Genomic DNA, 12631 nt, shown 5'->3' with positions numbered 1-12631 from the left:
GGGTTCGTTTTTGTGGTGCATCATTTTAGATCGCAGGTACAGGACGGAAAACTTAGCTGTGCTACGTTGCTTGATCGAGACATGGAAAAAAGGTTTTGTAATATCTATATAGCTATCAGAGCCAGGAGGCTGCCCTAGAATATATTTTCTGACGTATCAATCATCAATCTCACTGACAAGGAACATCCACCACCATTCGACTATAGTTTGCTCGAGCCGGCCGGAGTCGGTACGGGGAATTTGCTGATATCGTCACTCGTCTTTCCGTCAATGGCGAGCTCCGCCACCACTCGACCGATAGCAGGAGCAAACTTGAACGCGTGTCCATTACCCAGGGCGACAATAATGTTAGGGTTCTTTTGAATCGGGCCGATAATGAACTGGCGATCCGGCGTGATGGAATACTGACAGGTTACTGTCCGCAAATCCTGGCCATGGCCGGGGATGATAGTATCCATGTGATCCTTAAGGGTCTTGAACACCTTTTGGGAGGGAACAAAAGTGCGATTGTCGGGCGTCATAAAATTCTCCTGGGCATCCTGGCCTGCCTTGATGGTTGGCTCGCCGTAGGTCGGAAATCCATAGAACCATTTCTCGCCACCCCAGATCCACACGGGGAACCGCTCTGGTTCGAAGAGAGCTGGATTCTCCGGCTTGAAGTAGGTAATCTGCTCCTGCATGACGGTGAGGGGGATTTCGGCTCCAAGGGGTCCAAGAAGCTTGTTTATCCAGGCGTCAGCCGCAAGGATCACTTTCCCGGCTCGGACCCGACCCTTGGACGTCTCGATGATCACACCGTTGCCATCTGGTATCAGGCGGTCTACCCGAGTCTTCTCTCTTAAGACAGCTCCATTGGCACGAGCTTGGTATTGCATAGTTGTGACGGCTTTGGAAGCATGGACAATGCCAGTGTCTGCTGTGTAGACGGCATCAATCCCATCGGGAATGTTGAACCCGGGCCAACGTCGGTTGACTTCTTTAGAATCAAGTAGCTCGTAAGGAACACCATTGGCGTCAAGACTCTTGGTAAAGTCGCTAGAAGGGGTTGGTCCGTTTCTGGGGAGGAATACAACACCGCCAGTTATATCCAGCAGGTTCAAGCCAGACCGTTTTTCCAAGTCTGCCCAGTCTTTGTACGCCGACCGGGCAAGTGCAACAAACTCAGGGGACCCGTATGAAGTCCTGACAATGCGTGAAGTATCATGGGAGGCTCCGCGTACGTGGCCCAACTCGAATTGTTCGAAGCCGATGACTTTGGCTCCCTTGACGGCTGCTTGGTAGGCTGCTCCGCTTCCGAGGGCACCAAGGCCAACAACTGCAACATCGTATCGCTCCATGGTTGTTTTATGGGAGAAAGGACAAGGAGAATGAAAGGAAAGAAGATTGGAACACTGGCAGTTGAATGACTAGGGGATGGGGTTGTCAGTAGGCATATATATACCTTTTTGAGTCCTACGGTAGTTTACCCCTCTTCAAGATTATGCATCGGAGATGATCCGCTTGGTATGTGTGGCACACGATACCGGACAATCTACTCTATCCCTCGAGAGTCCGATTCGAGGTAGCTAAAGTGGGATTACATCTTCACCCGGCCTTCAGAGCCAACCAATTTAGTCCCCACATACTCGGCCCCAACTACCGGCATCGCACCAGAACCTGAACACGTCTGTGCGTATTTCGTTCCCTAGTTAATCACGGGTCAAAAGGTATGTGTTTGACGCTGGCTGTGTAAAGTTCTTGGCTTGCTGGGTCGGGGCACCGTCCAACATACGGATGACACTACGGCCTTTTCCTCCGACCCCGTGATCTGATTGGATGTTATAAACCCTAGCGGAGTATCATCCGTAGTCCTGCCGGGCCAGATCCCAGTGTCAATCCTGACGACCAAAGTTAAGATATCGGAGTGTTGCCGCAAGGTGAAAATGAGGGGTAGCAAGTACACTACGGCAATTGGGTCATACAGCATGGCAAACCAAGACGAATGACCATTGGCAATGCCCAGTATAGCGCAGTGGATGTTCTACAACAATGCTAGCGATCATGCTGACTCTATGAAAGCGGCAGTCATTGGACGTTTTCGACTACTAGACGAGTACTTGTCTTCACCTGTTTGATCTGACCTTACGAAAGAGAAAAATGATACCAATACAACATGAATAAAATGAGAAGGAAAAAGAATGCAGTTTCCCCAGTAGCATTCTCAACCTCTTTATATTGAACAGGTACGTCAGAGATCCAAGTCTGGCAGATCATCAACGGAAGGAAGTGGCCAAGTCAGGCTATTAAGGTCTAAGGAGTTGGCCAGCTCCATTAACTGATCCGGCCTGAGCTCGTAATGTTGCTCAAACCTTTCCGCAGATTTCAGCGTCAGTGAGTGACTATGCTCACCCGATTCAACTGAAGGAACCATGGCTACAGGGCTGTCCCCCTCCCTCGATTCTCGAGTGCTTGCGGGGAGAACCGTTGTGATATTTTCTTTCATCGCCAACTGAGCAAGTTCACCAGCTAATTGCTTCAACTCCGACCGGATTAATCTGGCAGAAAGGTTGCCGCGAGCGCTCATCTCATCTAGAATAGTGTACGCACGCTTGGACCAGGGTGAGTGATCTCGCAGTAGAGATGGGTCAATTGCAGCCGCCAGTAAAAGTGAAATCGTTGATGTAGATGCCGCATCCATGTCGAAAGGCAAAAATGTTTCTTACACAGCTCGCAGTCAGTATAAACGATCTTATATATAGCAGGCAGATGGCCTACCCAGGAGTCCTTGTTCTAGTAAGTTGGACAGGATTCTCAAAATCTGTTGGGCGGATTCGACGCATATGTGAAGGAGAGCCTGCACAGTCCCAGCTTGAAGCCAGTCCATTAACGCAGGGTCGGACAGACCCAATTTGGATTGGAGAAATATATACAAAAGGGGTCTTGTCGTGAGAATGATACACTTAAACACATAGGTGAGCATTTCTTTCAAAAGCACTAGGTTAAAAATGTCATACCTGATGCTGGAAAATATATAAATGTGCTGATATTCGTGAAGTACCACTCATGGAACCATTGGTATATAGGCTGAACGAGTTATTCAATTGTTCGGTGACATGGGCAATGTCTCGGAGAACAGACTGAGTCGCGCTCAGATAGCGACTGTCAAGCTTTCCTTCACTGCCATATACAGCTAGCCTTTGTTTAGCAAAGGTTAAAGGGCCAAGGGCAATGAGAACGCACTCAAGTCTACCTTTGCCAGTATTTGACATAGCATAACCTGCATCTCTAGGACATTCGATCCTTGAATATGCGTGGAAATCGAAGGAAATGAAGTACTTATGCTCTCTTCTGAGATTCCCATTGGCACTCCTAGAAGAGACGACATCCGGCGTTCCAAGGCGTAGCAAGTCCACCACACAAGACTGCTTCGCTGCACATAGTCTTGGTTAAGACAGATCCCATGCATCTCAGTATACATGCCATATGATAGAGCTGAGCGAAGAGCACTACCAATCTAAACCAATCAGTATGAAAGTCAATAAAAAAAGTGGAATTTCATCCTTACCATACGATAGGCGGGGCCACGGCTGTGGATGGACTGGAGATATAATGCAGCACAACACATGACCTGTATTTTTTCAATCGGATCTCCATCAAAGAAGCTAAAGTCCGGCATGCATTGCATAGCCTGGAGGAAATATTCTGCACCGGCAGGGGCCTGTGATCTGGTCGATTGTACCACGAACATTTTTCCGAACGCAAGGATCAGAAGATAGTGGCAAAACCATAAAGGTGAAGATCGAGCTTCTTTCGCTGGGTTTTGTTGGAAAATTGCAAACTGCTCCATGAAACGATCCTCGTCAAGTAGATAGAAAAGCTGTCCACAGTGGAATTTGACCGCACTAATAAGATATTTGGCGAATTCCGGTGTCGGAAGATTCGAGACGTCAAAGAGGTCCTGGGGATAGTTTGCTTTGTTTCCGTCCCACTTGAGATCGTAAACATGATCATCAAAAAGCAGATTGTTTGGGTCTGGAAACAGCGATGATCCGGTCAGTTTCTCGTGGGTCATTCCCAACACTCGCCGAGCGAAGGCCCAACTAGATGACGTGCCCATGAAAACTACTAGAATCGTCAGAGAAAACACTAATGCTTTGCTATGCAAGTTGAAAGGTTCACCTGGTCTTCCCATAGGGCCTGGAACCCAGTCTGTGATGTGAAAAGCTAGTGGATTTGTCAGAGGCGCCTTGGCTTCCATTACACCTTGGCTTCTGGACGCTGTTGTGGTGGCCTGTCTGCAATGCAGGTCTTGGTCATCGCGATCGGCTGACGATAGCAATGGCGTTGCATTATCACCTGGAGAAAGCATTAGTGGTTTCGTATCAAGGATCGTCCCGTTGACATGACGCTCACATGACAGGCTGGCAAGCTGCTTAGGGGCCGATTCCGAAGCGGCTGGTTGGTTCACTCTATGCTGCAAAGTAGCTAGTCGCTCGTGGAGGTCATTAATATATCTGTCTCGGTTGGGACCATTAGATTTGAAAACAAATTCCAGCAGATACCTTCACTCACCTTCGTGTTACCAGAACCGTTTCTGACAGGCTCTCGAAATGACAAGCTGAATTTCTTTTGCTACATTGATCGCACGGATGAGAGCCGGTGCATCTGATCTTTTGGTCACGGCATCTTCTGCAACTGCTCGCTCATTCAAGGTGTCATTAGAATGCAGTTTTCGAGGCTAGGGGCGGACGTACGCTCTAGCCACACGCTTGCTGGCCCTCAGCGAGCGTCTTTCTGCAGTATCTCTGGGGGGCATCTTGTCTCAAGGAACGGTCAACTTCGAGAGCCGGAGCTTTGACGTGAGAGACGTTGGCTCTCGTGGGGTAACGCCGATGGAGTGGGGCCGCGACAGTTGGTGAGCACCAAGGCTCGATCGAATGCGGGGGATGGTCGCGAGCAGACCAAGGAGTAAAACACTATAGATTGGGGCAATATGACGATTGCCACCCGTGCTAAGTTGCTAACTTCCTACGATTACCGTCGAGGCAGGTCTCTCCGAGCTAGTATCGGATGCAAAGGCCGTAGCGCCAACCAGTGACATTCGTCCCGCTACTCCCCCACGCCAACGGAGACAGACTAACCGCATTTAGTATGGATTTAGAGTATGAACCTTGTCCCTTTTGAGTCCATATCCGGGGTATCAAACCTCCTGCTCAAGCTTGCCCTAGTAGCCGTACCCCAGACCCCAGATTCCCCTGTAACCCGCTAACTCTTGGGAAGCAATTCGAAATCCTGACCTTATGCCTAGGGTCAGACGATCTCACTGGCTAGAATGGAAAAAGTGCGCTTTTTAATTGACCAGCAGTCACTCTTATCATGGTTGCCATGTACATGTATGGTCAAGTTGGGAAATATGATATGATTATCGTGGAGGTCATCATATTACTCGCGATCCATTCTGTCCAATGATAACTACTCGCTACCCACCGATCCAGTATAGGGTATGTCTTTCCGGTATCTCCGAAGTATACTGAAGCACTGCCAATGTTCCTGAGCCCTATATAAGACCCACCACCGGTGTTGTCAGTATCAAGAAATTGTTCTTATCTCATGCCATAATGCCTATCACAAACCCTTTTCTCCCGATTCACGTATTCTAGGCTATCATATACTACTGCGACATAATTCCCTCCTAAAAGAATATACCATGTCAGAACCAAAAGACCCACAAGGTGGTCTAACGGAAAAGCCGTCGATGGCTCTGGAGGCTCCTCCCATAGCACATGATGCAGTCTTTGGCGAGATCACTGAAGAAGGGCCTAATTACCGCGACGTGAGTACTCTTTAACCAACTTTTACTTCTACTTAAGTATATAACGATACATAGGTTGGATGGCTAGGAACCGTGGCTCTCATGATGAAGACCCAATTTGGCCTTGGTGTTCTATCCATCCCCCAAATCCTTGACTCACTGGGATTGGTCCCAGGTATCATATGCCTGCTTGCAGTTGCAACCATAACCACCTGGTCTAACTACGTTATCGGTACTTTCAAAATGAGGCACCCTGAGGTGTATGCCATTGACGATGCAGGAGAGCTGTTGTTCGGCCGAGTAGGCCGTGAGGTCTTGGGTATTGCGGTTTGCATCTGTGGGTCTTGAAGAAAGCCTGATCTCTAGAGTTGACTCTAATTTATACATGCCAGACTGGATTTTTTGTTCTGGTTCCGGGCTATTGAGCACATCGATAGGGTTGAACGCTGTCTCAGCTCACGGGACATGTACTGCTGTCTTCGTTGCCGTGGCTGCAATCGCTTCATTCAGCCTGGCCAGCATCCGCACTTTGGGGAAAATGAAATGGGCTGCGTGGGCTGGAGTGGCGTCCGTTTTCACGGCTGGTGCGTAGCTCCTTGTCGTGGCCTGCATTCGAATACTGACTCAAGGATCACTAGTTATGATGGCCACGATCGCAGTCGGTATCCAGGAACGGCCTCCGACCGCGCCCAAGGGCCGCGGACCCTGGGTTTCTGACTACAAGCTTGTTGGCAATCCATCGTTCGTCCAGGCAATTACAGCAGTCTCGTCCATCGTCTTTGCGTACGCCGGTACTCCTGGTCAGTCTAAGCTATATTTTCTTTCTCCAGAACAAATTGAGTGACGAGGCCACCATGGGAAACCATTGCTTTCTATCATAGAAAAATGATATGTTCCCTTGTCAAGATTCTATGTGCTAATAATCGTAATTTAGGGTTCTTTCCTATTGCGGCGGAGATGCGCGATCCTTCACAGTACACAAGATCCCTACTTATCTGCCAGACTGCCCTAACTTCGATATACATCGCTATTGGTACCGTAATTTATTACTATTGTGGCTCATACGTTGCATCACCAGCACTTGGATCTGCCGGTACCTTGATCAAGAAGGTCGCATATGGCATTGCACTTCCTGGCCTGGTGGCCAGTACGGTCATCGTTCTTCATGTGAGTGATATGAGTGGTCTAGTCCTGGCTTCTTCTTTATTTCTTCCTTGGTTTCATTCATTCATTTATTGATTCTATTTTCTAACCAAGTATAGTTCTCAAGCAAATACCTCTTCATCCGTATCTTACGAGGATCCGAACATCTAACCGCCAACACATTCAAACATTGGGCAACTTGGTTGAGCTGCACTTTCGCCATTACGGTTTCATCTTACCTTATTGCCAGTGGCATCCCCATATTTTCTGATCTGGTTTCCCTCATCGGTGCCCTGCTGGGAACCTTCATGTCCTTCCAGCCTATGGGCTGCATGTGGTTATACGATAATTGGAAAAATGGCAGAGAGCGACCAACCCTCAAATGGATCCTCCTTTCGTCTTGGAGCATCCTAGTCATTGTCTCTGGATCTTTCTTGATGGTTGCTGGAACCTATGGATCCGTCGTCAATATTATTGCTTCTAGCAAGGCTACTCCGGGTTCTTCTGCATGGTCGTGTGTCGATAACTCGAACTCGTGAGCTTTGATGTTGAGTATTAGGATTTTATGTACTTACAATATTGTACCCCTTTATTTTTTAAGTCATATAAGAGGTTTTCCAAACAATGCTTCAACCTAAAGACTCAAGCTGTAACTCTGTTGATTGTTAGTAGCAAAGGTGTAGATTATCCAAGTCATTTTTAAAATTCCCTGCCTTTTCTCTATACCTCGGTTATATATATAGTAACTAAAGGGAAGCAGTTGCTGAGTCTGTAGCATCCACCCCAGCACTGGATAGGTCACTATATGGGATATGCCGAAGCCTAACCTCACAAGAAAAATTCAGTCTCATCCTGAGATGGCCAGAAGAAGAAGACGTACGAAAGATATTTTCACTCATTTTCAATCATCGCAATACAAAAAGCTGTACTTAGGCCTTAAGTACACTGTATTCTAGCACATACGACCATAGGGTGTGGAGAACAGGGCTTCCCGTCCGCTCAGCCGTACTTAAGCCACACGCCGGGAGGTTAGTAGTTGGGTGGGTGACCACCAGCGAATCCCTCCTGTTGTATGTTTTTCGTTTTATTATTTTTCAGTACTGTAGCAGTGCCTTCGTTTTTATCTCCTTCACCCTGCTAATATGTCTGCACTCTCCAAGTTTGTGGTGTACAAATGTAGCTTAGATTTGCAGTCCCACATTGCACCGTTGCTGATCGTTACCCTCCCAAGATAATAGTGCCGTTATTACATAGAACAGACTCGAACAATCTGGTCTAGTTATTCTTGCCACCTTCCAGGGATGATGTGCTAGACAAGCTGAACACGTGTAATTTTGTACATTTTATGTGTCGTGGTGAAGCCAACCCAAGATATCTTCGCGAAAGTTGTGTATTGTTCAGAGAGGATTCAACTGGTCAGCGACAGCGTTTAACGGTTCATGATTTGGAAGATGTTTCTCTTAGAAATATGTACTTGACATATATGTCTGCGTGCTCGACAGCAGAGAACTCGCCCCATCAGCTCCTAGACGAGGCCCTACATATTGCGATCGCTTTTCATTTAGCTGGATTCCCGCATGTGATCACAGCCTTATGGAGACCAGCCATTAGAACTGCTTGTCATGGAGATATTCTATAGATAATTGGCACAAGTATTGCGCTCTTCTGGATACTAGGAGACAACGATGCCATTGCCTACGCACTCCATGAACCACTGAAAGCAATCCCGGCTGGCGATGTTGGGAGCATTCGACGACCAAGGAATACTAGTCATAATGTGGCAGGCTGGGCCCCTTTTATCCATTTCGGCTGTTAAATACTTCTAAGTCCCTCTGGATATTAAAATCTATCTTAATCAATGGAGATAGGACAGGTATCGGATACGTTGCCGCTTGGAACTGCAATGAGGCTCGAGATCGATGAACTGATCCCAAACGGAGATAACCTATTCTGGCATATACCAATATGCATTCGAGAGGTGCTCACCGCAGAATTGCAATTTATTGGCCGTCCAAAACTCAGCAGTCTGGTAAAATTATTAGCCTCAACACCGAGCGAGGACGAGAGACACTAACCGGTTGTAACCTTTCCTTTTGTTGCACACTCAAAGAGCCACTTTTAATAGCTATCTCATTAGGAGCGCTAAGAGCTTCGTCAAATAGAGGTCTGCCACATTGGAGGCAGAATTGACGGTGAACGGGCAATCCAGAGCTGCCTTTATTGGTAAATGTTTGAATCTGGCCGTTGATAATCACCTTGTTTTTTGGGACAATTATAAAAGACGCTACGAACAATTAACTGAGATTGATATGACCAACCACTTTGCAGCCCAAGAAACAATATTTACTCACAGTAGGTCGAACCACTTTGACGTTGGCAGTCATCACAATGACAGTAAGCCACAAGGTCTGGCTCGCTCACATTGGCGACATAGGTGACCGCTCCGCAAAGGCAATGTCCAGTGAAAGGCATGAGGTTTGGTCAGAAAGAAAAGTATAGAAAGAATTTGATTTTATAATTACTTGTTTAATGGGAGACGAAGTGTGATATGTGTGAGTTTTTGAGCTCGCCATAAGATGGCTTAAGTATTGTTCGAGGATGAGTGGGGCTGCCTAGTCAATGCCAATTATTTAAGGTTGCCCTAGTCTCAATCTGGCAGCCAAGACGTACGGCCTGGTCCTCATTATACTATCTCCACGTGATAGTTTCATCTACAATATACAGATGGATATCTTGATTCCATCGACTCGCAAGGTCTAAGAGGGAACGAGATAGTGTATTCAACGTGGGAGATCGAGCTTGACTTTGAAAATCCAATGATAGTTTATACAGAGATGTAAAACTGCTATGCGTCTGTGAAGATTCTTATAATTATACATTATTGTAGAGTTTCGAAGCTCGATTTTGGCTATCTATATTTACCCGCTTGTGGATTGAAATGATTTTTTACGATTTTATGATGGTTATCAATGGACTTTGATATCAATTGAGATTTATAGCAGATAGTTATTAGTATTGAAATAGGTAAACCAAGTCTATCCTCAAAGTTTCACTCGCTTCTCATATATTTGTCTCGAAAAATAAGTGTTTAAGGAACTTGATTGGCTTATGGCCAATTCCTTGCTCCTCTTTGGAGTGTCTTTACTGTACGGTGTGGCAGACGCTAGTGCTTTTTTTTATAGGCTATTATAGAATACCAGGTGTGCAGTGAATCCTGAGCTTCGATAGAAGTCTTTGTTCTGGATAACTATGTTGATACAGGAAACCTTAGGTAAGTATATTCATATTTAGTGACTCGAGAAATTGGTCTGGCTTGTTCTGAAGCCTAATACTCCGTAGATCAGGTACTAAATATACGGAGGTTGAAATAATTGCGAGGGTCGACCTGGGTAATAAAGCACCATCGGCAATTAGCTAGTATCAAGATGTTTCACGACGATCGAGGCGGAAGCTGCGGTCTGGTCACCCAGGATTGGAATAAATTTTGACTGGCTCTCTGGACACCTTCGTCTATTGAGTGCATTTTCTATCATTTTATGGATGATGCTGTAATGTTGAACATGAGTCTTGATTCAATAAGAAATAAGGTCTTGCTCTACCCCGGACTGAGCGACCAGCTATACACAACAGAATCCGACTTGCCCGATCGTACACGGTGGAAGTGACTAGCTGGTGTGTGGGTAAGATAATTGCCCACTACCTCGTAATGTTGGGTTTTCTCGAAACTGATTGCCAAACCAGATCCCCTGACACGTAAACCGGCTGGATGGGCTGTCCCTTGTCTCCTCTTCGATTATACCTATGTGCTGCACGATTCGTGGTCGAAAATGTGATTCGACACTGACACAGTGATGTGTCAAGTAAATGGACGATTATTGATGTTCTTGGCCAAATGTATTATCGTATCGCAGGCATACTTAGCACTTCTGGGATTCCCAGACTCTCCCCTTGCAGAAAATAATAGCTTTGTGTAGCACTGGCATTCAGTACAGTGAGGTCATATGCATATCTCAGGACGTGCATATCAATAATACATGCACTATTGAATGAAGATCATGAGCTCTTCGATCAGAATGTTCACCTTATGTAAACAGAGAGAACTTATACACTAGAAAATCTCATGTCAAAATCACTCAATTTCTTGAACGATTCCAACGCACAACTTACCTTCGACCATCAAATCCATCTCGCCCTAATACGAGGACCTTCCATGCTCTCGGTGCCCTGGCAGCTCTTTGTTAATCCGCCTTCGGTCTTACTGACGGAACTTATACGATTGAATCTGCTAGCCTGCAGGACAAAAAGGTTCTGACCGACAAAGGCCAGGTCAACTACCCTCTCATCTTCTAACCCCCTATTGGTAACCCTGGCCAGACTTGGCGCTTCACGACCGTCGGTACCCACTGCGACTTTATGATTAAAAGCAGCACTGGTGGCTACATCAATTGTGGCTACACCGAGGGCTCTACCTGCGTGACCGGAGACTGAGTGGAGATTTACACCGCCGAGCTTATTGATGACAACACCTATCAACTCGTTGCAAAGAGCAGTGGATATTTCTTGCGCATCGATGACAAGGGCCTGCAACTTGCTGGATATGACACGACACCCGAGGAGCAGTTTATCTTGACCCCGGTCCAATAGAAAGTTATTATATCTTATTGCTTCAGGAAGACAGGCTAATATGATTCTATTAGCTAAAAACTAGGAGCAACCACATACATCTAGGAATGGACTTTTCATGCATATTGTCAGTAAGAGCTTATCGATCTGATACCCTGTAGTATAGTTGTCAGAATCCTGGCGCTGATCGTCCCGATGAACGAATAAATCTATGATTTCCTTTCCTTGAGCTCTATCCGATAAAAGTTCTTGCCCTCCCTGCAGTAGCTGCGCCGGACACAAGCTGATTAAAAGGGAAGCGAGCGTACATTTATCGTGTGCAAATTTAACTTGACTTCTTGACATATTTTATTATTCTAGCGCGCAATATTCTAGTCTTTAACTTTGACCAGCTTTTGAACACTTTCAACTCAACAGATCTTTATTCTACCGCTATCAAATCAGAGACACGGTACAAGAATCTCTTAAAGACTCTATACCTTCTCAGGACTATTTATTATTCTAAAATTCAAAGCTAGTCTTCAACTAAACTTAAATTACGGAATACCTCTTATACTTTTGATAGCACTTATTTTAAAACTTTGATTGTAATCAAGGATTGGTTGAGTGAAAGTTATAAACCTTTACAAATTGGCTGTTTTTTTTTTTTTTTTGAAGTTGTCCAAGGTATCTACTATTTAGGTAGAGTGTAATGGAGGATCTACTATACAGGGTAGATGGCCTGTCAACTAGGTAAGGAAACGTAGGCGGAGAGAAGAAGAGATATCTATCATTAACTGCGTAGTAGAACGAATACAAAGAGATTGATTCTTGTCTCCTCTATCTATGTCTTTAGACCTCCTTAAATAGCTTTAGGATCCTTCTCTATTCAGCAAGTCTTTCCCGCTGAAGAGTCGGTGAAATGTCAAGTAATCTCTCCGACCGATTCTAAACCGTAGGGGATCCGAGGTCTTATGTAGGAAGGACCGGGACCAGGGCCTATGCACGATGAACCAGGATATAGGGGCCCGAGGGTTCTGCAGGCTTCACGGGCCGATTCCTCATCGGCTCCGTGACAGAGGGCTTATTAATAAA

General features: G+C 46.0%; 4 protein-coding genes across 4 annotated transcripts; 1 reads left to right on the top strand and 3 right to left on the bottom strand.

Moving 5' to 3' along the window:
- Positions 1-106: 106 nt before the first annotated feature.
- BDV27DRAFT_166219 (FAD dependent oxidoreductase) lies at positions 107-1337 on the bottom strand (the record flags this gene model as incomplete). Its single annotated transcript, XM_032074134.1, has 1 exon — positions 107-1337. The coding sequence occupies one exon, from the start codon at positions 1335-1337 to the stop codon at positions 201-203; it is 1137 nt and encodes a 378-aa protein (XP_031925529.1). The 3' UTR covers positions 107-200.
- An 890-nt stretch (positions 1338-2227) lies between these two features.
- Positions 2228-4795, bottom strand: BDV27DRAFT_159727 (fungal specific transcription factor domain-containing protein; the record flags this gene model as incomplete). Its single annotated transcript, XM_032072917.1, has 8 exons — positions 2228-2697; positions 2755-2938; positions 2994-3169; positions 3220-3493; positions 3545-4104; positions 4159-4335; positions 4393-4493; positions 4734-4795. The coding sequence occupies 8 exons, from the start codon at positions 4793-4795 to the stop codon at positions 2228-2230; spliced, it is 2004 nt and encodes a 667-aa protein (XP_031925528.1).
- An 891-nt stretch (positions 4796-5686) lies between these two features.
- On the top strand, positions 5687-7473 carry BDV27DRAFT_166215 (transmembrane amino acid transporter protein-domain-containing protein; the record flags this gene model as incomplete). Its single annotated transcript, XM_032074133.1, has 6 exons — positions 5687-5812; positions 5867-6128; positions 6184-6375; positions 6430-6591; positions 6726-6958; positions 7054-7473. The coding sequence occupies 6 exons, from the start codon at positions 5687-5689 to the stop codon at positions 7471-7473; spliced, it is 1395 nt and encodes a 464-aa protein (XP_031925527.1).
- Positions 7474-8879: 1406 nt separating this feature from the next.
- BDV27DRAFT_146946 (GFA family protein) lies at positions 8880-9406 on the bottom strand (the record flags this gene model as incomplete). Its single annotated transcript, XM_032070661.1, has 3 exons — positions 8880-8960; positions 9010-9218; positions 9286-9406. The coding sequence occupies 3 exons, from the start codon at positions 9404-9406 to the stop codon at positions 8880-8882; spliced, it is 411 nt and encodes a 136-aa protein (XP_031925526.1).
- Positions 9407-12631: the final 3225 nt, after the last annotated feature.

Source organism: Aspergillus caelatus (genome assembly GCF_009193585.1).
Source record: "Aspergillus caelatus strain CBS 763.97 unplaced genomic scaffold BDV27scaffold_141, whole genome shotgun sequence".
Classification (NCBI taxonomy): domain Eukaryota; kingdom Fungi; phylum Ascomycota; class Eurotiomycetes; order Eurotiales; family Aspergillaceae; genus Aspergillus; species Aspergillus caelatus.
The sequence above is the reverse complement of the archived record's forward strand: the minus strand, read 5'-3'. Positions and strand labels throughout refer to the sequence as shown.